Source organism: Drosophila subobscura, chromosome E, assembly GCF_008121235.1.
Source record: "Drosophila subobscura isolate 14011-0131.10 chromosome E, UCBerk_Dsub_1.0, whole genome shotgun sequence".
NCBI lineage: Eukaryota > Metazoa > Arthropoda > Insecta > Diptera > Drosophilidae > Drosophila > Drosophila subobscura.
This window is the reverse complement of record NC_048531.1, coordinates 17,085,946-17,107,960: the sequence shown is the minus strand read 5'-3', so window position 1 is coordinate 17,107,960 and position 22,015 is coordinate 17,085,946. Positions and strand designations below refer to the sequence as shown.

The window sequence follows — 22,015 nt, the reverse complement described above, 5'->3', positions numbered from 1 at the left end:
CGATAGACCATTCCAGGGCTGGTTGTGCCACACGTGCGTTGTAAATTTATAAACACGCGCTGGAATTTTAAAATAATTTAGTTGGAAAATGGGTGCAACCAATAATCTAGACTTGATCGGCACCATCGAGGATGATGCCGAGGTGGAGAATCTATCCGAGGACTCTGATGCCGAAGTAGAGGTGAGAAAACATGAAATATTTTATGCTCTGAATGAAAACTGAGACCAACTTTTCTCACCCGGCGGCGACTGCACACAGTATCAACCCACGAAGCTGCGACACAAGAAGGTAACCGAGTTCGAGAAGGGCTTCGAGTTTGTGGGCTCCGTCAAGGAGTACAACAAGGACACCTGGGACGATCTGATGAAGTATGTCAAGCGGAAGGCACGCACAAAGACCGATGACAAGATTGCTGCCCGCCTGCAGAAGCGCGGCGGAGTCGAAGTGGTGGCCGCCGAGCAGAGTGACGAGGATGAGATAGACCTTTCGGAGGATGAGCTGCAGCACGATAATCTGCGTTTGCGTGAGAAGAAGCAAACCAAGAACAAGAAAAAGAAGAAGGCCGAAGAGGAAGACGAGGATGAGGGCGAGAAAATGCAATTCGACGACACTGTGGAGGGCAACGAACAAGTCACCTCCTTCTATCAAATGAATCTGTCGCGTCCCCTTATGCGGTCCATTGGCGTACTGGGCTACATCTATCCCACGCCCATTCAGTCCTCGACGATACCGATTGCCCTCCTGGGCAGGGACATTTGTGGCTGTGCGGCCACTGGTACGGGCAAGACGGCTGCCTATATGCTGCCCACACTGGAGCGTCTGCTGTATCGTCCGCTCAACAACAAGGCCATCACCCGTGTCCTGGTGCTAGTGCCCACCCGTGAGCTGGGTGCCCAGGTCTATCAGGTGACGAAACAGCTCTGCCAATTCACAAGCATTGATGTGGGCTTGGCCATTGGTGGCCTGGATGTGAAGGCCCAGGAGGCTGTGCTGCGCCAGAATCCAGATATTGTGATAGCCACTCCTGGACGTCTTATCGATCACATCAAAAACACGCCCAGCTTCACGCTGGACTCCATTGAGGTGAGTTAATCCTCAGATATTTGATAGTTGATCTCTCTTTACGATGATGAATCTCCATCCTTGCGCTCTGAGCTCATCGCTGGGCAAAGCGGATAACCCTGGTCCTTGCAACTGCGCGGCAGATGCAAGCTGATTAGAGAAAATTCAATGAATGTTCCCCAATTGTATGCCTCATCTAATTTTGTCTGGTGATTCCCTTGCAGGTACTCATTCTGGACGAAGCTGACCGCATGCTGGACGAATATTTCGCAGAGCAAATGAAGGAGATCATCAATTCCTGCTGCAAGACACGCCAGACCATGCTCTTTTCGGCCACGATGAGCGAGCAGGTCAAGGATCTGGCAGCCGTCTCGCTGGACAAGCCCGTCAAGGTGTTTGTGAACAACAACCAACAGGTTGCCTTCAATCTGCGGCAGGAATTCATACGCATACGCGAGGACAAGGAGGGAGATCGCGAGCCCATTCTGGCCAGCTTGATTTGTCGCACATTCCACGACCATTGCATGGTGTTTGTGCAGACCAAGAAGCAGGCCCATCGCCTGCACATCCTGTTGGGTCTGTTGGGCGTTAGAGCGGGCGAACTGCACGGCAATCTGACGCAGCAACAGCGTCTGGAATCCCTCAAGAAGTTCAAGGAGGAGCAGATCGATATCCTGATCGCCACAGATGTGGCTGCTCGTGGTCTGGACATCGTGGGTGTGAAGACTGTCATTAACTTTGTGATGCCCATTACGACAGAGCATTACATCCATCGTGTGGGCCGTACGGCGCGTGCGGGTCGTGCCGGTATCTCCGTTTCGCTTGCTGGCGAAAAGGAGCGCAAGATTGTCAAGGACATTATCAAGAATGCCGAAAGCACCATCAAGAATCGCATTATCCCACCGGAGATTATTGAGAAGTATCGCAACAAGCTGACCGCCCTGGAGCCAGAGATTCGTGAGTATAAAAATCGATTTGCTGGCTTATCCTTGGACCTAATCGTTGATTCCATGCAGAAAACATTCTCGACGAGGAGCAGGCCGAGCGACAGCTGGCCAAGACAGAGCAGCAACTGTCCAAAACGGAGCGCAAGCTCTTGGGCCAGACCAACGGCAAGCGCGACTGGTTCCAGACGAGACAGCAGCGTGAGGATGAAAAGAATCGACTCGCACTGACACCAAGTGACGAGGGCAAGGCGCCAGGCGGCAGGGGAGGCAAGGGCAAGGGCCAGGGTCCGAACGGTGGCAAGCGCAAGCGGCCCGAATACGGCGGTGATGGTGAGGATGGACCGCCAGTCAAGGAGCTGGATGCCAAGCGACACAAGAAGAAGAAGGAGGAGCCGAGAAAGAAGACGCCCGAGCAGATGGCCAAAGAGCGGGCCATGAAAGAGGTCGAGAAGGTTTCGTTGGTGCGCGCGAAAATGTCCAAGCTCCGGAAGCGCCCTGGCAAGCTGGGTGCAGCCACCGAGCCACCCAAATACGGAGCCAGTGCGGCGGGCGGCAAACCCAAGCGACGCGGCCCACAATCGGCATTCACCAACGATTTGACCGATGTCAGTCGGGGCGGAGCATTGCGATTGAGGTAAGCACATATACAATTGCATTTCAAGATCATTCCATTAACAATTGTCTCCCTGCCAAACCAGATCCGAGGCCAATCGCCACAAGAAGATGACAAAGATTGCGGCCAAGAAGAAGGTCAGCAACGTGAAGCTAACAAACAAGGCGGGCAAAAACAAGTTCAACAAGGGCAAGAGCTTTGGCGGACCACGCTTCCAAAAGAAGGATAAGAAGAAATAGTCGTATGCAATGTCGGGCCGTAAAACTTGTAAAATAATAAAACATTTGATTCGCATAGGCAGATGAAAGATTTGAACTTAATTATCGATAGGGCGCTTGTTTCTCGATTACCGATTGAAGCTCAAACATTTCTCGCTGACCAACACTTGTTTGCCAATTTTGTGCGCTTTCGTTGTTTGTTTTCGTTATTTTAATAAATTTGCATTTAATTTTGCGAAAAACAACGAGATGAGCTTGGCGTATGGCCCCCCGCCTTCCGATTCGGACTCGGACAGCAGCTACGATGGCTTCTACTTTTCGGATACGGTAATTTGCACAGATTGTTGTGGCCACGAGGATTTGTAATGTTTCTGTTGTGCAGGTCAAGCGCCCAAAGCCTCAGCAGTTTGTGGCCCCGGATCAGAAGCTCTACGATGCCGTGCTCGATGGGGATATGGAGACAGTGATCCGGGAAATAGATGCCCTGCGGTTCAATGTGAACGACTCGCTGAGTGACGGCCCGACGCTGTTGATGCACGCCTGCCGTGGGGGCCACTACGACTTGGCCGTGTACCTGATTGAGCAGAGCTCGGCTGGCGTCAACAAGCAGGTGGAATCTCAGATGCCACTGATGGAGGCATGCGACTGCTCGAAGAACGATCCGTACTTGGTGGAGAAGCTGGTCCGCCTTCTGCTCCGCCATGGGGCAGTCATCAATGTCTCGAACAAATTCGGCATGACTCCGTTTATGCTCGCCTGCCGCAACGGCTACACCAACGTTGTCCGCCTGATGATCAAGGGTGCCAGCTTGAACGCCGTGGACAACCATGGCTGCACCGCGCTCTTCCATGCCATCGAGAAGAACCACGCGGACATTGTGAAGCTGCTGGTGGAGGCGGGCGTCAATGCCACGATACCCAACGGCAAGGGCTACACACCCACCCAGGCGGCCGAGTCGCATGGCTACTATGATCTGCTGGAGCTGCTGCCACGGGCTGTGGAAACGTACTCGGTGCCATCGCACTTCCTAGGCTACCACACGCTGCGGGACCACATTCCACGCATCTTCCTGAAGGCCGACTGCCCGGAGTACTTTCAGGAGCTGAACAGCATCCTGCAATCCATCAATATGCAGGACCAGCTGCAGCATTTTGCCATTTCACGCACATCCCTCGCCGAGTTCCTGGTGATGGACGATCAGGCGCTCAAGTCAGTGGGCATCCCATTTCCCGTGCAACGCAACAAGATTATGAAGGGCATCCTGGAGTGAGTGGAGTGCATGTCTCTCCTGTAATTGGCAACTCATTTGTATCCTCCCTTTGCAGCTTTCATCTGCACCATTGGTCCAACAAGTCAATCGCTCGAGTGAAGAAGGATGGAATGGATAAGTAGGTGCTTCGATTTCCTCTCAATCCTGAAATGAATTCCTTCTTCTTTTAGCTTCTATGAGATTCTGATGATCGCTGCCAATCATATGCAACAGTTGGTCATCGTTCAGGCTTCCCTGGACTTTGTGAAGAAGAATCTAAATGCAGGGAAGCTGGGCCAAACTTCGTCGATCCAGTTGGCCAACCTCAAGACGAACATCAAGGCATATCGCAAATCGGTCGATGACCTAACCAAGACTGTTAAATATGTAAGCGTGAGCCGAGGAGTTCCTGAATTCCGTCTCTAATCTTTGCCTTGCTTTGCCCACAGCTTGGTTCGTTCAGTCCGGCAAAGAATCCGCTGCACATCGACTACGATGAGATGCTGGCCGAGCGGAAGCGCACAACGGTGCGGCGCTACTTCAAGTACACAACCATTATACTGGGCATCTCAGTATTCGTCTGCCTCAAGTGCAAGTGGTTCGGTTTGTAGGGTTATTCCCCGGAACGCTTTTAGCTTTGCAAAGTACAAATAATGTTGATCCTCATGGAATTTGCATAATTCGCTTGTGTTCTCTTTAATCAAAATAGTTTGTAGGTTAAGAATTACGAAACCAAGCAAGTGTTATATGAAGTTGATAAGTTTAAATGCGTTAATAATTAAATTAATAAAAAAATGTTTTGAAAAATGAAGTTTAAGTATCATGCTGCAGGCGAGATTTCAGTGCTTCACAGCACTAAAGAAATGGTATTTACTGGTATATTTCTGAGGGTTACAGAACACTGTTAGCATTGCACATAAACACTTCCCGCCACGATTTTATTTATAAACAAAGTCCCTTGTTAATTGTTTACTGCATGGACACTGCATGTACAGATTTGTTTAGTCATGCAAGTGGATCTGGAGCCGGGTGTTATCCGGAAGCTGGACGAGGTGGTGGTCAATCGCATTGCCGCTGGCGAAATCATCCAGCGACCGGCCAACGCACTGAAGGAGCTGCTGGAGAATAGTTTGGACTCCAAATCGAGCCACATTCAGGTGCACGTCAAGTCCGGTGGCCTGAAGCTGATGCAGATCCAGGACAACGGCACAGGCATACGCAGAGAGGACTTGGAAATAGTCTGCGAACGCTTCACCACCTCGAAGCTTGCGAAATTCGAGGATCTCTCGCAGATAGCCACCTTCGGCTTTCGCGGCGAGGCGCTGGCGAGCATCAGTCATGTGGCTCACCTGACAATTCAAACCAAGACGGCGCAGGAGCGTTGCGGCTACAAGGCCACCTACACCGATGGCCGGCTGCAGGGCCAGGCCAAACCGTGTGCCGGCAATCAGGGCACCATAATCACCATCGAGGATCTGTTCTACAACATGCCGCAACGGCGGCAGGCGCTCAAGTCGCCCACGGATGAGTTCCAGAAGCTCTCCGACGTGCTGGCCAAGTATGCGGTGCACAATCCCCACGTGGGCTTCACCCTGCGCAAACAGGGCGAGGCGCAGCCCTCGCTGAAGACGCCCGTGGCCAGTTCGCGCGAGGAGAACATTCGCATCATCTATGGCGCTGGCATCTCCAAGGAGCTGCTGCACTTCAGCCACACGGATGAGGTGTACAAGTTCGAGGTGGAGTGTCTGCTCACCCAAGTCAACTACTCGGCAAAGCGCAGCCAGATGCTGCTCTTCATCAATCAGCGGCTCGTGGAGTCGCCAGGTGGGTGGCAACGCATCTGCTGGCCTGATTCCTCATTTGATTCTTCCTCCCTCTTGCAGCGCTCAAGTGTGCGGTGGATTCCGTGTACGCCACTTACCTGCCGCGCGGCCAGCATCCCTTTGTGTACATGAGCCTGAGGCTGCCGCCACAGAATCTGGACGTGAACGTGCACCCCACCAAGCACGAGGTGCACTTTCTCTACCAGGACGAGATCGTGGAACGGCTCAAGGAGCAGGTGGAGGCCCAACTGCTGGGCAGCAATGCCACCAGAACCTTCTACAAGCAGCTGAAGCTGCCCGGCGCCACGGAGCTGGACGAAACGCAGTCGGTGGACAAGACGCAGCGCATCTATCCCAAGGAGCTCATTCGCACCGATTCCACTGAACAAAAGCTGGACAAGTTCCTGGCGCCCATCAGGAAGAGTGACTCTGGGTCTCTGTCCTCCAGCTCTTTGGGTACTGAAATTTCGTCCCAGGAGACGCCAAGCGAAACGAGTGCCTCGCAGGAGGAGGAGAGCTTCCGCGTGGTGGCAGCCCGCAAGGCGCGGGAGGTGCGCCTGAGCAGCGTCCTGGACATGCGACAGAGCGTGGAGCGACAGTGCAACATTCAGCTGAGAAACATCCTCAAAAATCTGGTCTTCGTGGGCTGCGTGGACGAGCGTCGGGCTCTGTTCCAGCACGAGACGCGCCTCTACCTGTGCAACACGCGAGCCTTCAGCGAGGAGCTGTTCTACCAGCGATTGGTCTACGAGTTCCAGAACTGCTCCGAGATCAGTGTAACGCCGCCGCTGCCGCTTCAGGAGCTCCTAATGATTGCGCTGGACAGCGAGGCGGCTGGCTGGACACCCGAGGATGGCGACAAGGCCGAACTGGCCGCCAGCGCCGCGCAGATCCTCCAGCAGAAGGCACCCATAATGAAGGAGTATTTCGGTCTGCGCATATCCGAGGACGGACTGGTCGGGTCGCTGCCCAGCCTGGTGGCCCGCCACAAGCCAAGTGCCACACATCTGCCCGTCTACTTGCTGCGCCTGGCCACCGAGGTGGACTGGGAGCAGGAGGCCAAGTGCTTTGAGACCTTTTGCCGCGAGACAGCCCGTTTCTATGCGCAGCTGGAGTGGCGGGAGGACGTGTCATCCGGTCACCAGCACTGGCACACGGAGCACGTGCTCTTTCCGGCGCTGAAGAAGTACTTGCTGCCGCCGGCGGGTCTCCGGCAACAGATCTACGAGCTCACCAATCTGCCCACGCTCTACAAGGTATTCGAGCGGTGTTAGCATCAAAGTTCCATTTTTTGTTTGCTAATCAACTGCATAAATAATTTATAAAACTAAAACTAAGTTGGGGATTAGCTGTAGGCATGTTTCCCCTCTGCAGGATGTCCCTCTCCATTCCTAAGTCAAATCCGGCTGGCGGAGGCGCGTGACACGCTCGGCATTCTTCACGTGCTCCTTGAGCAGCTGCATGATCTCCGTGTTGTATTCGTCGGGCGTGGGCTTGACCTCGGTGGCCCAGTAGTAGATGTCCCAATCGTTGCTCACTCCATTGATCAACTGGTCGTAGATGGCCGTCTGCTCGGCATTGAAGTCCTTCAGGTACTTGGCCGCAAAGGTGCTCAAAAGCAGATCGTTCTCCAGCATGCCACGCTTACGCGATTGATAGATTAAACTACAAATTGGAGGCAGTGTTGGGTAATTTCTACAGCAGTTGTCCTTGCCTTGCCCCACTCACCGTTGCTTGCGCGTCTCCAGCTGCTCGTTGGGTCGCGCCGGGTACTCCGGCAGCGGCAAGTAGTCCGGATCCTCGTAGTCCACAATCACATCGCTGATGGGCGCCATGAAGGGTGGCTCCTGGCTGCTGGTGGCGGCATGGCGCTGCCAGGGCGCAAAAATCCAACGGGAAATATTCAACGTCAGCTGCAAGCGTAAATAGAAAATGGAAAATGGTGGAAAATGCATTTCTTATGCAATCGGCGATGCACTTTGCCGCTTACCTTTAATTGGCGAAACATCTTGCAAGCAAATCACGTTAATAACTAGTAAAATTATGTTTTACTCTCTCGATGGAGTGTACCTGCTGCCAAATTGGTTTTTAACACAATTTTGAAAATATCAAAACAACTTCAACGACAAAAGGCGCCAGCCAGGCCAGCTGAGTAGAATTGGGGCCAAAAAGTAAGTGGGGTGGATTGAGTATTGCAAACTGGCGGAATTATTGTTGCAGTATTTGTCCCATTCCCAACAAGGCATAATATTTATTCATAATATAATGGCCAAAACAGAAATGGCGCCAAGTCAAATTTCAAATGTTTCCGCTCTCTACCTCGTGGTGCAAGCACACCCTGCAAGAGGATTTTACTGTTATTTGCAAAATAATTTTAAAAATTTAGCTTCAATGGCAAATATTATTTATAAATATTGATACAATTATTATTTGCCAATTAAAATGGAAGTTTTTAAAACACGCATTCAACAAAATCAAATACAAGCTCATGCATGGAACGCAAAAGTGAGCAATCTGCTCTCGCTCTCATTCTCGCCGCAAAATAAAACCAGCTAGATCTAGCTATATTGGCAGCACTGCATCTAGCCGCAAACAAACTCAAGAGTACAACGCAAAACTGAGCTCCTCCAGTGTTGTCGCTTCGGGTCATAACAAAACTAGAAATAGCCATCATGCCAGCTTTAAGAACGCCAGATACAGTGGGAAAAGGCTAAATTGGCATCACTAAACAACTTTCGGTCGAACGCGGTCACGTCGCGCATCGTTGTAAAATTTAAACAAAGATTCGAGTGCCGACGCCAAAACTATGTGAAATAATAGTGGTTCGAATTAAAGCCTGTGCGAGAGGTGATAGGTAAATAATAGTGTGTGTTATTCGTAAAATCAAATACATATCTAGTTAATTGAGGAAGTTTCCTTCCCCTCACATCCGCGCGCGTGTGTGTGTTTGTTCGTGTGTAAGAGTGTGTTTCGCCGCGCGGCAAAAGGAGGGAGCGAAAGAAGTAAACAAAAACGTGCGACACTACCACAAAAATGCAAAGTTATATGAAAATCTGAATAAAAGGTTAACGAAAAGTGCTATTCCCGGCTGCGCGAGTGGTTAGTGTATTTTTTTGCGGCACAAAGGAGAGAAAGAAATAGTAAAAGAAACGGAAAGACAGCAGCACCGGCAACTGGAGAAGCAGCGAGGAGCAGGAGCGTGCGGCAAGATGCCGGCGACAGCGAATGTGTGGGTGTTGTTGTTGTTGTGCTGCTGCTTGTTCGTCGCCGTCGTTGTGGATAGCAGTAAATTGCAGGAGCAGCAACAGGAGTCCTCCACGAAGAAACCCTTGGCTGAGAAAGGTAAGAACGTGCTTTATCTCTCATTCCTCCGACTCTTTTTGTCTCCCTGTCGCTCTCATGTTAATTGTTTTTAATCTGCGGTGCATTAACCTGGGCCTCTCACTCACACTCTCACACTTTCATGCCAAAAATAACAGCAGCGTCTCTCCGTCTGCCGTCTGTGTGTTTCTCCCAATTTCTCTCACCCCTCTTTCGCGCTCTCACTCTGTCATCGTCTCGCCCCGCGAGCATTCACTTTGTTATGCAAATTCTTGGTTTTTTCTTGTTTCCACAAAACACAAAAAAAACACGCAAATAAACAAAACAAGAAAAACAAAGAAAATGCAAACAATTTTTGTGGATTTGGGTGGAATGTGGTACTTTACTTGCAACAACAACATAAAAAAGAAATAAAAATTTTGCGCTGAACGCAAAATGGCAGAAACTGCGAGGAGTGGAGTGCCTAACCCATTCAGGCTCCACATGAATGGGGAAATGGGAAAATGATGCTATACAAACTTTCAACTCAAGTTCAGCCGATCTTCCACCTTAATCTTTCCAATGCTACCTTGAATGTCTTGCAGACAATGCATACCCTCTGCAAGGGTATAAAAAGATCAAAACTCATAATTGGAGTCTCCTCCGCATAAATCATAAACCACTCATGGCCATAAAATTCCTTAGAATATTTGCACAGCAACAACAAATAAATTTCAATAAATTATGTAAGCTCTCCCCTTGACTTTATGGTGAGGGACGGTGGGAGCGCGGTGCCCGTCTCACATTATGCATGCACATGATCCATGACCCGAGGGGTCCCAAGTCTCCATACAAGAGGCTCGTTCCCTCGCTTGTTGAGACAGACCGTGAGGGGCGGGAGGTGAATCGTAAAAAAAAATATAAATAAAATTAAAGTAAGCATTTCCTCATTTGAGGCGCAACTTTGTCGCAATTTAAGCGGGGATAATGCCCATAAAACACACAGAAATCAATCAAACAAATTGCCCGCCTGACAACTGCGACCGCAAACGCAGTGCCCACACGTACAGTGCAAGAAATAAATGACAAGATTCCATTATAGATTACTTTATATTCTGTTTCGATTACCATATAAAGAACATAATTTCTTAACGTAGCTTGAAAGTGATTTTGGGTTTTCTTATCATCAGCTTATTTTGTTTATTTGGATGAGTTTCTTTCGGTTTTTTGTGGCACCAAATTGCTAATCTTTATAGGGCGATAATTAGCATGAAATTTCTAAAAATTGCCATGAAAATAAAGCCATTAAATTTATAATAATTAAATTAAGTGGCTCGAGATGCGGCAACTAATTAAGAGATAATCGGATGATGTGGGATGTGGGGTCAATCCTAAGGGTTAAGGGGAAACGGTTGTTCACGCTGCTAGACAAATCCACTCTCAATCACACTGACATATTTTTCAATTACTTTTTTGTTTTTATACATTCGCATACTTAATAAATTTGCATATTGTTAATCAAGTTGAAATAACTTTGTTTGATTCCCTTTTAAATTGTTTTTCCAAGACATTTTTCTCCTCAACACTCGTCGCCGGGAATTTGCATTTTTGATCGGCCTTTTCACTTTTTGTTCCGTTCCGTTTCGCTTCAATTGTTTTCTGCCTTCGCCCGCCTGACCTCCCCCCTGTCACCATGGCTCCCATCCTGCCAGCTCTCCCCCGTCCCCGCATCCTTTCGCACAAGAAGTGTGTAAACAAGACCGTTATGCTTGCGCAGCCTCTTTTAACAGTTTCGCAATTTGTACCCTGTGCAAAAAAAAAAAAAACCGCAAGGCGTGTTTATATAAGGTGGTGGAATTTTTGGTATCCCCCAGCTGCCCATTTTGTTGGCCATTTTCACTGTTCCTCCGGCCTTCGTTGTGCATGCAAGTACTGCAAATGTACTACCTCTAGCCCTACCTTGCATTAATATACCCTCCACTGAAGTGTGTCGCAGTAAACGCTACACGCCCGCGGGCCGGCCGTAACAGCAGGGCAGAGGGGGAATGTCAACAGAACCCAGTGCAACCCTATAACTCTCCCCTTGGCCCTGCCGTCTAGTGCAGGCGGAAATATTGCGGAAATCGTTTATCATGTCGCCAATGGCTCTGTTTTAATAATTGCTGTCCGCGTTAAATGGCCAAAGGGAGGTCGATGCCGAAAAGAGTAAGAAAGAACGAAAGAGAGAGAGAGAAAGAGAGTAGTGAGAAAAGGTAGCCTTAATTGAGAAACGGTAAATAGTAAGAAGTGAATGCTGTGTGTGGAAAATCGGTAAAACTGTCATAGCAATTGCAGGGTTCTTACAATCAATTCCGAACTGAGGCAGGAAGTAGAAGGGCATGCATCTATCACACCAATGACAAAAAAGTTCCTCGTCACCCTATACAATTTGTTCTCTTTTTTCCTGTCCATCTCCGTGTCTGTCTCTGGTCAAGTTCCACCTTCAATTTTGTTTGTTTGTTTCACTGTTTGCCCTCACCTCCTATGCTCTGCTATGGCGCTCGGCTCAAGTTCAAGAGCAAACGATAACCTGTCCACAGACGATTAAGTAACAACAACTACAACAACAAACAAGTTTGTGAGCTGGGTTACACAAATATACAAACAAACAAACATACACACTCGCACGGGGGTTCACGCACATGCATAGTTGTACATAGAGTGGGGAGAGAGACTTTAGCTCAAACAGCTACCCATACCGACACATAAGTCACACCTGCTTAAGGCCAGCGGCCCCCAGACCCAAACCTGAAGCCAAGAGAGAAGAAAAAGGAAGAAGACGGAAGAGAGGCAGAAAAATGAAACAATTTGCCTTCGCTGCGGCCAAACACAGCCAGAGCAAACGGAACAGAGCCCAAAACAAACTGGACAAGAGAGGGAAGGCTTAGCCATCGCCAGTCGAAGCGTTTGATGCCCTTGCGGATCCAACGCCACAAACATTAATATATGTATGGATAAAGTGTAGTTAAAAGCTTAGCTGTTCCGAAATTTGTACTAAGTGTGTCCATAATAAGTGAATCATAGGAAAAAAAATATACATTGGATATGGTACTTCCTTATCATCACAGCAAACATCTGGCTTAAATCAGAGTACACTCTGAAAGGGTAAAACAACCGGAGGCCAAGCCGGCCGGCTTGTGTGTATGTGTGTGTGTGTTTAGTGGAAAGGCAAAAAGGAAGAAGTGGTTAGATATGTATACATACATATGTACACTGTACAGACGTACAAAGAAGAATCCAAGCTGTCGAGGCTTTAATACACTCCAAGATTTTCAGGATTTGTGCTTAAATTGTGGGGAAAAAGAGATCCTTAACTCAAAAGTGAAGAGAAGGCGAGTTTGTTGTGTACTTGCAATACAATGTATTAGCTTTTCCACTCGAATTAGATGCACGGTTACCTAGTGCTGGTAAATCGGAATAAACATGATCTATTTTATAGCATTTCCTATTTTGATTGAAGAATAATCGAGTACGACTCCTCTATTCTTTAAACTTTATCCTATCCCAACTACTTATGCTGCTCATGTGATTTTCTCCCCCCATGCTCCCGGGAGCAATGCGCTTCTTTCCGTTTCATTCCTCCGTTATGGACGTTTTTTATGCATGTCTCTTTTTTGTTGCTATTGATTTATTGTACAATTTATTGTTGTTGCTGTTGCTGAATGCATGTCTCGACTGCGGCTGCTGCTGCTTCTGTGTGCTGCCGTCTTTATTGTACGAGCAGTTCCATAGTTCTGCTGTTGTTGTACGATATACATTTATGGTCCGTCTGGTTTGGCATGGCGCACGACCGAGATGGGGACCTGGGACCGGTTCGGTTCGCTGAACAAAGACACCAGCAGAAGTCAGCAGTCTAGACGAAGTGCCCAATATGGTCATGGGCAGGACGGGACACAGCCAGCAGCGAATTCATTTTGTCATCATCCAGAATTTCCGCGCTGATATCAACCTGAAATTTAGAGTTGAACTCGAGAACTTGAGAATACTTTATTAATGCAAAGGATTCATTAATTAATTACTTTCAGTTCGTTTGTTACTCTTTCATGTTTACAAAATGATGATACATATGATAAGTATCTTCATAAATATATCTAACATTCGTCACCCACACAGTTTCATATGATTCATTATTGCATCCCACAATTCCATCATTCATTTCGCTCACTGCAGCCCCTTGAGAAAAACATTTCAATTGAAAGCATGGAAATAATTATATGGCAATTAAAAATTCATTATGAGCTTATGTGTCTGCATAGCATGAAGAAGGAGAATGTCGGAGGCTGTACACTGAGATAAATATCTGATACATAAATATATCAAAAGAGATGTAAGCGATTGTTTGCACACTTGTACTGCCACTTTCGAGCTTTTTCTTCTATATCTTCATACATACATATGTATGTGGTTAATCTATTTCCATGGATTTTTCCAGTGAAGAGAGTATTGTGGTTTTCTCAGCTTTAGCTTTTAATGAGCTTAAGGCTACACATGTTCATCTCCCTTTCCCCCACTCATATGCAGCAAAGAAAATATAGTATTTATTTTAAATTTAAATCATTTACATGGTACAAGCATTCGCTATTTATCTATATTTGTATGAATGTACATACATATGAATGTAAAATATGTACATTTGCATTATACTACATATGTATGTATGTACATTTGTATGTACGTATTTCAAACGTTTGACACAAATGAATAGCAAACATGAATTTGCTGTTTCCATTTCCACTAGCAATAAGCCACAGCACAGCGCAGCATAGCCACAGACCCACCCACAAAGCTGCGGTTTGCACACACACACGCACACATACAAATTAAGTAGAGTAATATGCTGACTCTGTGTGTGTGTGTGTGACACTCAATTTAGTTTTAATTAGCAATGAGCATGGAATAGTTGTACCAAGAGAGCTACAAGCTCAACGAGCATCTCAAGTGGACCTTCCCCCCTTTTCTGTTTCTCATCGTTTCGTTTCGTTCAACGCTTTTCCTCCGTCCGTTGCACCCATTTTGCATACTTATTTGGTTAATTCTCGTAATGAAAATATATTTTATAATTGCCATTTACCCAAGGGGCATTAAGGGAAGGGGATGGATTGAGTGGCTTACTTGAGGTCAAAAAAGAATTTCTCTGTGAAGTGGTGCCGGCGGTGGTTAAAAGCGGCAATATAAAGCATATTTCAAAGTTTTAAAATACACAAAATAAATAATTATTGTTATAAATATGTACATACATAAATACATTGGTATATACATATTTACACGTATTACAAATAATGAAAATATGAAGGCAAATACACGAAATGTACGAACAAAAATTGGGCTCTTATTAAAAAAGTTGCACTGCAACAGAGTATATTCTATGCGTTTTCCACTCAGTCAATCGTTATCATTCGCTCTTGAATGGGCTTAAGTAAACAACAATAAATCTTCAAACTTATACTTTCCTACGTACATTTAGCATATGGACGCCGCATAATGCTCAAAGCTCTATCACACACACACAAAACTACTTTTCTGTAACAACTTCTATCGTTCAAACCCCGTATATGGTCAGACCTGGACGTTGAAGCGTTGCTGCCCTGCCGTTGGTGTTGCTAACGGCCGGCTCTGAGCCGATTGCAGTATTGAGAGGGAATTTAAATGGGGGTTTGCATTAGGTAGAATATTGAGGAAAACTGTGAGTGGCAGGCTGTAAATGTTATAGTCGTGTAACAATAAAACCACAAAGCCAAACCAATCCTTCTCCCCTGCTTACTATCTCTCTTACCAATATTCCGTGGTTTATGCGCACTTTAAGTTTGTGATTCGCAAGTTCTCGTACTTTGTGTACCATTAATATATGTAGTTTATGAGGTAAAACAATTTGACAATGCTGTGTTGTTCCAATAGTGCTGCCTCCGCATAAACCTTGGACAATTTGTCATCTCTGCACTTCTCTCTATGCTCCTGGTTTTGCATTTTATAAAGTAATTTAACCGTATGACGACAGGCAGAAGCAGCAACCGTAGAACAGACTAGCAAGGGGGTAGGAGGTGTGTGTTGTTGTGAGGTGGAGGAGTAGCACAGGCAGGCAGGCAGGCAAAACGCAAATTAATGATACGCAATTGCGGCAAATCGCACGCTTCCATGTGGGCGACATTTTGTTTGAAGTGCACTTTGTCCCCTGTATGTGGCCCATTGGTGTGGTGAGGGAGGCAGGGAACCGCTCTGCTGTAATTGTATGCTGTAGTTTGCTTGTTCTTCCCCAACTCTCCAGCTGTGTATGCTCGACTAGGAGTCAGGTTGCAACAGCTTTAATATAGAGGATTTTGAGACGTCACATTATGTGATATTCATTATTCATTTACTATGAACTGTCAACAACACGATGCAGTTTTTCCATCTGGTAATCCCTTTGCCATGATGCTGATCATCTCTTATATCACTTGCAATATAGTAATGCAGGGAATAAAGAAGTCGCTACTCCCGTCCAAATTGCTGCCATTTAAATTCTCCATTCTCTCTCACTCTCTTTTCACACACTCTCTCTCTCTCTTTTTTTGTTGCTTTGCATATTTGTCTACCTTTGTGCACTCGGTGTGGCTACGCTGCTGATGCTGCTGCTGTTGATGATGGTTTCTGTTGTTGCCTTTCTTGTTGCTTTTTGTGCTGTAATTTTTTCCGCTTCCTTTGTTTGCGCCAGGCTTCTGCTGCAGTTTCTGCTACTGCTGCTGCTTCTGCTGGTGTTGTTTTCTGCTGTCGCCGCTGCGTCTGTTATTATAAGCAGAGAGCTTTAGCCGTTTTTGCAAATTACTTCCACTTCTCATTTCGCTCTCCCCACGGCCCCTCCCTCTAGATGCCTATTGTATGGTTTCTTTTGGCGGGGGTCCATTTGGAGTGTGTAACTACTTCCTTTCGACAACCCACTGTATCCCTCCTCATCGCTTTCCCTCACTCTAGCCCTCTTTCTCGCTCTCGTTTTGCTAATCACAGCCATGCCAAAACACAGTCATCAATATTCCCACTCCACAAAGCTCATGTCGAAACATGTCTGCAATAACCGTTGATGCAGCGCTATTTGGTTCTCTAATTTATGGCATTGTCCACTTTTGGTTGTGAAGAGAGAGGGGGAGAGAGATGCTTATCAGTTGGACACGCGCTCGCTCTGGAGCGCCATCAAATGGGAACGGAACAGGCGAAGCATGAAATATGAGCATCCCACAATGGAATGGGGAAACTGTCTGAGGGAAGACAACGGAGACATGGGTCTGGAAATTGAATTTGAATCTATTCTATGGATACACAGGCACGAAAATGAATGTACATATTTAGGTACTACTGGACCTATCCCAATTTCATCCTAAACATATAAAACATCTCTCCCCGTTTGCTCATTGCCCGGCTATTTGACCTTCACAAGCTGCAAATAAACGTTATTTTAATTAAATTTCCATGCAAATGTTTTTGAAGCGCAGGAAGGAAGAGGCCTAAACTGAAATTAAACTAATTAAAATGTTTTGCCCTATAAATCAGCCAAAATTCCTACAACCCATATCCAAAACCCAGATGGGGTCCCGACCCTATCCCATGTTCCATGTTTCCCCTTGAGTTAATTTTGAGAAGTTTTCGAGCGCGTTATGTGGGAGAAATGTAGAAAGGAGAGGCCTCGAAAGATATGGAGAGGGATTTTTGTTTCTCTTTACGCGCGCTGACAAAGTTTGTTAGTTTTAGCGCCAATTTTAATGTGCAAACTTTTAGCGCAGACTGTTCTAAGCCGCGTTTTGTAAGCCACATTAAGGGTGAGGGGCATGTAGAGATCGCTTTGGGTTGAATGATTAGCAAAAAGTTTTTCATTTTGTGTCTCCCCTACTTGTGTGTGTCTCACTTACTATAACTAGAAAATTCAGTTGTTCGCATAGTCTCGAGAATCAGTTGGGAGGCAAATGTCGGTGACAAGGGATAAACTCGTAAATGCAGCAATTTTCCAGCTTTTTCAAGGGAAAGCCTATCCGTAGGGAAAACTTTAGCGAGGAGTTTTTCTACCCTCCAAAGACCGAATTGCAATCAATTTACACCAGAGCCAAATCTCTTTTATAAACACCTATAATCAAAAATCAATTCTACCCATCATCAAAGTGGTTTAATTTATAAAAGCTTCTCTTTGGCTTCATATACAAATTTGGATCCTCTGAAAGAGAGCAGCAAAAAGCCGTTATGTTTCATCGGCTTTTCAATTAAATTTGATAATTGTGAAAAATAATAAAGCAATAAATACACAGGAGAGGGAGAAAACCATGGAAAAAGGAAAAGCAATAAAACAATAAAAAGTTGCCATTCATTTTGCCCATTTTTCCCCACTCCCCCTGCCAGTGCCAGAGACCCTCCCGCTGATGATGATTTGTGTAATTTGCGCCCAGGCGAACAATTTTTCAATTTAATTAAAGCATCTCCCCTTACATACGCTGTGGATCTGAATCTGAATCTGAATTTATGGATATATGCCGCCGCAGTGCCCTGGATGGCCTGTCCCCACTCCCCTGGTGACGGTCGTTGGGCCGAATGAATTTCAATTTCAATTTTCATGCTCTCCCATTAATGTATGTATTTACCTTTGCGTATTTATAGCACATACACACATACATAAATACACGTAGTGTGTGTGGTTTGTGTGTGCCTGAAATTTATATCAGAGATCTATTACATGAACTGAAATTGCATAAAAAATCAGCATTGAATGTGTCGCAGATACAGATACAGATAGGTATGCATAAACAACAATCTGGAATTGATGGAGTGCCAAATTGACAAATGATTGACAACATTGATATTTACAACGTGCAGCAAAAAATTAAAAATAAAGTAAATGAATGAAAAGTCATCTTTTATGCAATTCAATACAATTTGATATTTTCCTGGCGGGATATCCGCTTTTCATCGAATTTTTCTGCCTGTTGCAAAAATGTTGAAAAATGGTTTTCAGAATTGTTGAAATGCCCTGCGGGGGGTCCTGCGCACAACTCTGAAATCAATTAAGCCAAAGTTATCGAAACAGAACTTTATGTTGGCCAAATATTTCGCATGCACAAACCCCTTTTACCAAAGGTTTCACCTAAAAATTCTTAAATTTTGTGTTCCCATAAAGGAAATCCCTCAAATGCTTCGACTGCCACACTTTTTTCTATAGACCTCCTGCAAATGACACCCTTTTTGGGCAGCATGGTATACATATTCCGTAGAGCCCTTCCTAAAGCCAGTCACAAGCGCGCGATACAAAAGTCAAAAAGTCACCACCAAATCCAGGGGAAAAAAATAAAACGGCCAACCCCCCTCACCCGTGAATACTCCTCGCTTTTCATCAATCTTTGTTAATCATTTTCCTCTACATGGAAAAAATCGAAAGAGGAAAAAATAATATTTGTATTTGTATCCGCTTCCCCCTGCATTGCCTAGTTTTTCAAAGGAGACTGGCGGACATATCCTGTGTGGCGGATGATGGACAGGGAAAAATTGGAAAACTCTTCCATTTGTTGTTGTTTTGCTGGCGCCCGCATTTTTTTGTATACAAGCAGACAACATATATTTTTTCTCTCTGCTCGCTCTACTAATTTTCTTTTATTTTGGATGTGAACGTTCCCAGTGAATGTTTGCAATACCTTTTCGAGGATATTAAAGAATCGGTTTTGGGGGAGAACTAGCAAAGGTGTAATCATTCAAGCGGAAATAATCGAATGAAGCTCTGATGGCTGAAACATTCAATTATTGATTGATGGCTAAACCAGAATACAATGCATTGAAATTTGTGTATATTGTACATACATAAATACATATTTACATAATTTCAAGTAGAGATTAAATACATCTTTACACTGAGAAGATACATATGTAGTGGAAAGTGGAGTCCAGTGATTAGTATGTTGTTTCAGGGGTGATTTGATCTCTTCACTGCTGACAATTCAGAAAATATCTGTAATTAGATGATAGTAAAATATTTGTGAAGCTTAGCAGCTGTGAGTTCACCGATTGAAATACAACTGATAGGGCAATTTGTTGTCTTAAACTTGGGGAAGAGATTGTTTCAAAGGTTATCAAACTTCAGAACTGGCTTTGAAATTGCTCTGAAGTCGCTGCGGTTGAAATTGAATTCAAACACAGTACAGTAAACATAATGATTAGTTTCTATCTGGGTCCGTGGCTGACCTTTGACATTTTCTGCCCTCAATTCTCTTTGGTTTCAGTTGGGATTTCGCTTGGATTTTCCATCATATTTAGGAAAAGGTCGACAACAGAAACTCGCCTCACAGCTCCCCCTACACCCCCGTATCCCATATCTCTTGCTCTCATTTTTGTTGCTTCTATTTTTTGCTGTTTTTATTGTGGTTTTTTGTTGTTTTGTTTGTTGTCCATTGTAGAAAATTAAAAGTGCGCTTTGTTTCAATTTGTCTGCTGCTTTTGCTTTGTGTGTGTGTTTGTAGGGAAAGAAAAATTTTTAATTTCCTCGCGCAATCACAAAGGGATCCTCCAGCTAATCTAAGGGACAATAGCAGGACACAAACAGAATGAGGGCTGTGTCGGACAGGCTTTTTGCCGAAGTTTTCATACCCTTGCAGAATCTAAATGAGCAAGTTTTTCCAAAAATAATCGAATCTGAATCGATTATTCACTAAAGATCTATTTTCAAATGAAATAATTAATCCATCATCTGGGTTGAGATTGTGTAATTTATGATTCCAAATACCTTTTCAAATTCGAATACCTTCTGAAAGGGTATAGACCGTATAAAAATGAGCAGCAATGCGGAGCGGAGCATAAAGAAAAAGAAGGAGAAGCAGAGTCCTACACTATTTTTTTTACTCTCCCTCACCCCCATCGGATTGCTCGTCTGTCTTTGTCGTGAGGCGCACCACTGGCAAACACACAGCTGCTCTGCTCTGCTCTGTTCTGCTCTCTCACCTTAGACAAACACATACAAGCAGGAACGTGAGAGGAGAGCGAGAGAGCGGGTTGGCGGCTTGAGACTCATTTACAGCTGCAGCTTTTAATCTTAATTTTATAGTAGTGCCAAAGGTGGGTTTGCCTTCTTTTGCCTTTAGCACTTCCTCCTTCTTTTGCCTTTCTCACTTCCTCCTTCTTCCTTCCCTTTCTTACAGATGTAAACAAACTGCACTTTTGTGGAGAGTTTTACTGCTCTCTATCCGTCTGCTCTTCCTACTCTCTTCTCTCCTCCAATACCTCTCTAACTCCTCAGCTCTCCAGCTCCATCTCTGTCTCTCCAACACTTTTTAGTGCCACTTTAGGACTTGTTCAAGAAACTGCATCTTTGTGCATCTCTGTGCATGTCTGTTCAGGTTCATAATAGAAATGCTTGAACTAATTTAAACAATTTAAATGTGCGTTTAGCATATGCCATCCACACTTCTCGGATTCTATCCGCCTCCATTCCACATTGGCCGCCGTTCGCCCATTAATTAGAGACACAAAATTATGACAAAATATCATATTTACAATGTATAAATTATGAGACCTATGTACATATGTATGCATGTACATCTGCACATACAATGTGCATACATATGTACATAAATATGTACATACATACATACACATATTTGCCATCCAATTAGGAGCCAAAAATGCTCATAATTGCTTAATGCAATTTATTGTGTAATTTTAATTATATTTTGACTAGAAAATATTTATTTAATTGGGAAAATATTCAGAAGAAAGCTTTTGAATTTTTAATATTTTAATAGGATTATAATGATAATGACATAATTTCTATTATATAGTCCAGTTTTCCCTTTACATTTAGTGTTTGTGCATTCGCTTTTGTGTGAAAATATTTTCGTTTTGTATTTAAAACTCACTTTGGGGCTTCCCTTTTGGAGGTAATTTTATCAATTTTCACTTCCCACTGTTCCTCCTCTAATGTTTCTGCTGTACGTGCTGGTCCTTTGATTCCTATTGCTTCACACACAAGCCCCACCCTGCAATGTCTTTCTGCTGGTACGTTCTAGTCCTTGCTCCATTCATAGTCCCCTGCTACCCCACTTTTCCACCACACAAATTGGCTTCAAATCTTTTGACATGCTACGTCAAGTTTGTCATATGTCCTGCATACACTTCGGGATGACAAGGATTGGTGTGCAACCTCCTCCAAGTTCTCCTTGGACCGACGTCAGGAACAAATGCCAAGCCAGAAAATTGTTTTAAAGTGTGTCAGCATTTGCCTGTCTCTGTCTCTGTCTCTCTCTTTCTGCCTGTTTCTATCTCCGTCGCTCTGTCTCCGGTTTTCCCTGCTTAAGTGAAAATGCCTGGAATTTTAATGAAGGGGGTGGGACGAGAACACAGCTCCTGCTTTTGGTGGGCAGTCGGCGGAGATTTGTCTGCTTCTCCGGCCTCCCATCGGTGGCTTACGTGGGCCGCCGCCGACTGACTCCTCGTTGATGGAAACGCCGCTGCTTTGCATATTTTTCCATTAAAAACGATTTAAATACCTTTTGCTAGGCTTTCTTTTCCCCATTCGTCTTATCACAGGCACTCTTTCGACACTTTGGCGGAGTAGAAAGTTCTCCACCCACCGCCCAGCCCCTCGTTTCAAAGCTGGTAAAAAAGATTGAATTTTATAATAAATTTCACCAGAAGAAGACACCAATAGCACAGTATCTATAGCCGCCTCCTTGAGAGCCGCAGAGAGCCTGTCGTTCGCCTGGAGATTTATGTGTGGCATCAGGGGCTCGGGTTAAAGTCAACATGTCTCTCGCTTTATCTCTCTCTCCCT

The 22,015-nt window shown here is 45.3% G+C and overlaps 5 protein-coding genes across 6 annotated transcripts in view; 4 read left to right on the top strand and 1 right to left on the bottom strand.

Annotated features, from left to right (window-relative positions):
- The first annotated feature begins 11 nt into the window (after window positions 1-11).
- On the top strand, window positions 12-2,920 carry LOC117890583 (probable ATP-dependent RNA helicase DDX27). Its single transcript, XM_034795521.1, has 5 exons — window positions 12-181; window positions 260-1,084; window positions 1,288-2,020; window positions 2,080-2,644; window positions 2,709-2,920. The coding sequence occupies exons 1-5, from the start codon at window positions 89-91 to the stop codon at window positions 2,860-2,862; spliced, it is 2,370 nt and encodes a 789-aa protein (XP_034651412.1). The 5' UTR covers window positions 12-88; the 3' UTR covers window positions 2,863-2,920.
- A 68-nt stretch (window positions 2,921-2,988) lies between these two features.
- On the top strand, window positions 2,989-4,879 carry LOC117890584. Its single transcript, XM_034795522.1, has 5 exons — window positions 2,989-3,168; window positions 3,224-4,107; window positions 4,167-4,229; window positions 4,282-4,477; window positions 4,540-4,879. The coding sequence occupies exons 1-5, from the start codon at window positions 3,091-3,093 to the stop codon at window positions 4,699-4,701; spliced, it is 1,383 nt and encodes a 460-aa protein (XP_034651413.1). The 5' UTR covers window positions 2,989-3,090; the 3' UTR covers window positions 4,702-4,879.
- A 120-nt stretch (window positions 4,880-4,999) lies between these two features.
- LOC117891132 (DNA mismatch repair protein Mlh1) lies at window positions 5,000-7,217 on the top strand. Its single transcript, XM_034796340.1, has 2 exons — window positions 5,000-5,914; window positions 5,974-7,217. Exons 1-2 carry the CDS (start codon window positions 5,098-5,100, stop codon window positions 7,185-7,187), a joined length of 2,031 nt encoding a protein of 676 aa, XP_034652231.1. The 5' UTR covers window positions 5,000-5,097; the 3' UTR covers window positions 7,188-7,217.
- LOC117891133 (succinate dehydrogenase assembly factor 2-B, mitochondrial) lies at window positions 7,184-8,062 on the bottom strand. Its single transcript, XM_034796341.1, has 3 exons — window positions 7,904-8,062; window positions 7,642-7,826; window positions 7,184-7,578 (listed from the first exon to the last, which is right to left on the bottom strand). The coding sequence occupies exons 1-3, from the start codon at window positions 7,919-7,921 to the stop codon at window positions 7,305-7,307; spliced, it is 477 nt and encodes a 158-aa protein (XP_034652232.1). The 5' UTR covers window positions 7,922-8,062; the 3' UTR covers window positions 7,184-7,304.
- A 567-nt stretch (window positions 8,063-8,629) lies between these two features.
- Window positions 8,630-22,015, top strand: part of LOC117892042 (prolow-density lipoprotein receptor-related protein 1) — a 53,706-nt gene continuing 40,320 nt past the window's right edge. For both annotated transcript variants that reach the window (XM_034797968.1, XM_034797967.1), the window contains exon 1: window positions 8,630-9,255. In XM_034797968.1, the coding sequence (XP_034653859.1) occupies window positions 9,123-9,255 (133 nt within the window). In that variant the 5' untranslated portion in view covers window positions 8,630-9,122. The remainder of the gene's footprint in view (window positions 9,256-22,015) is intronic.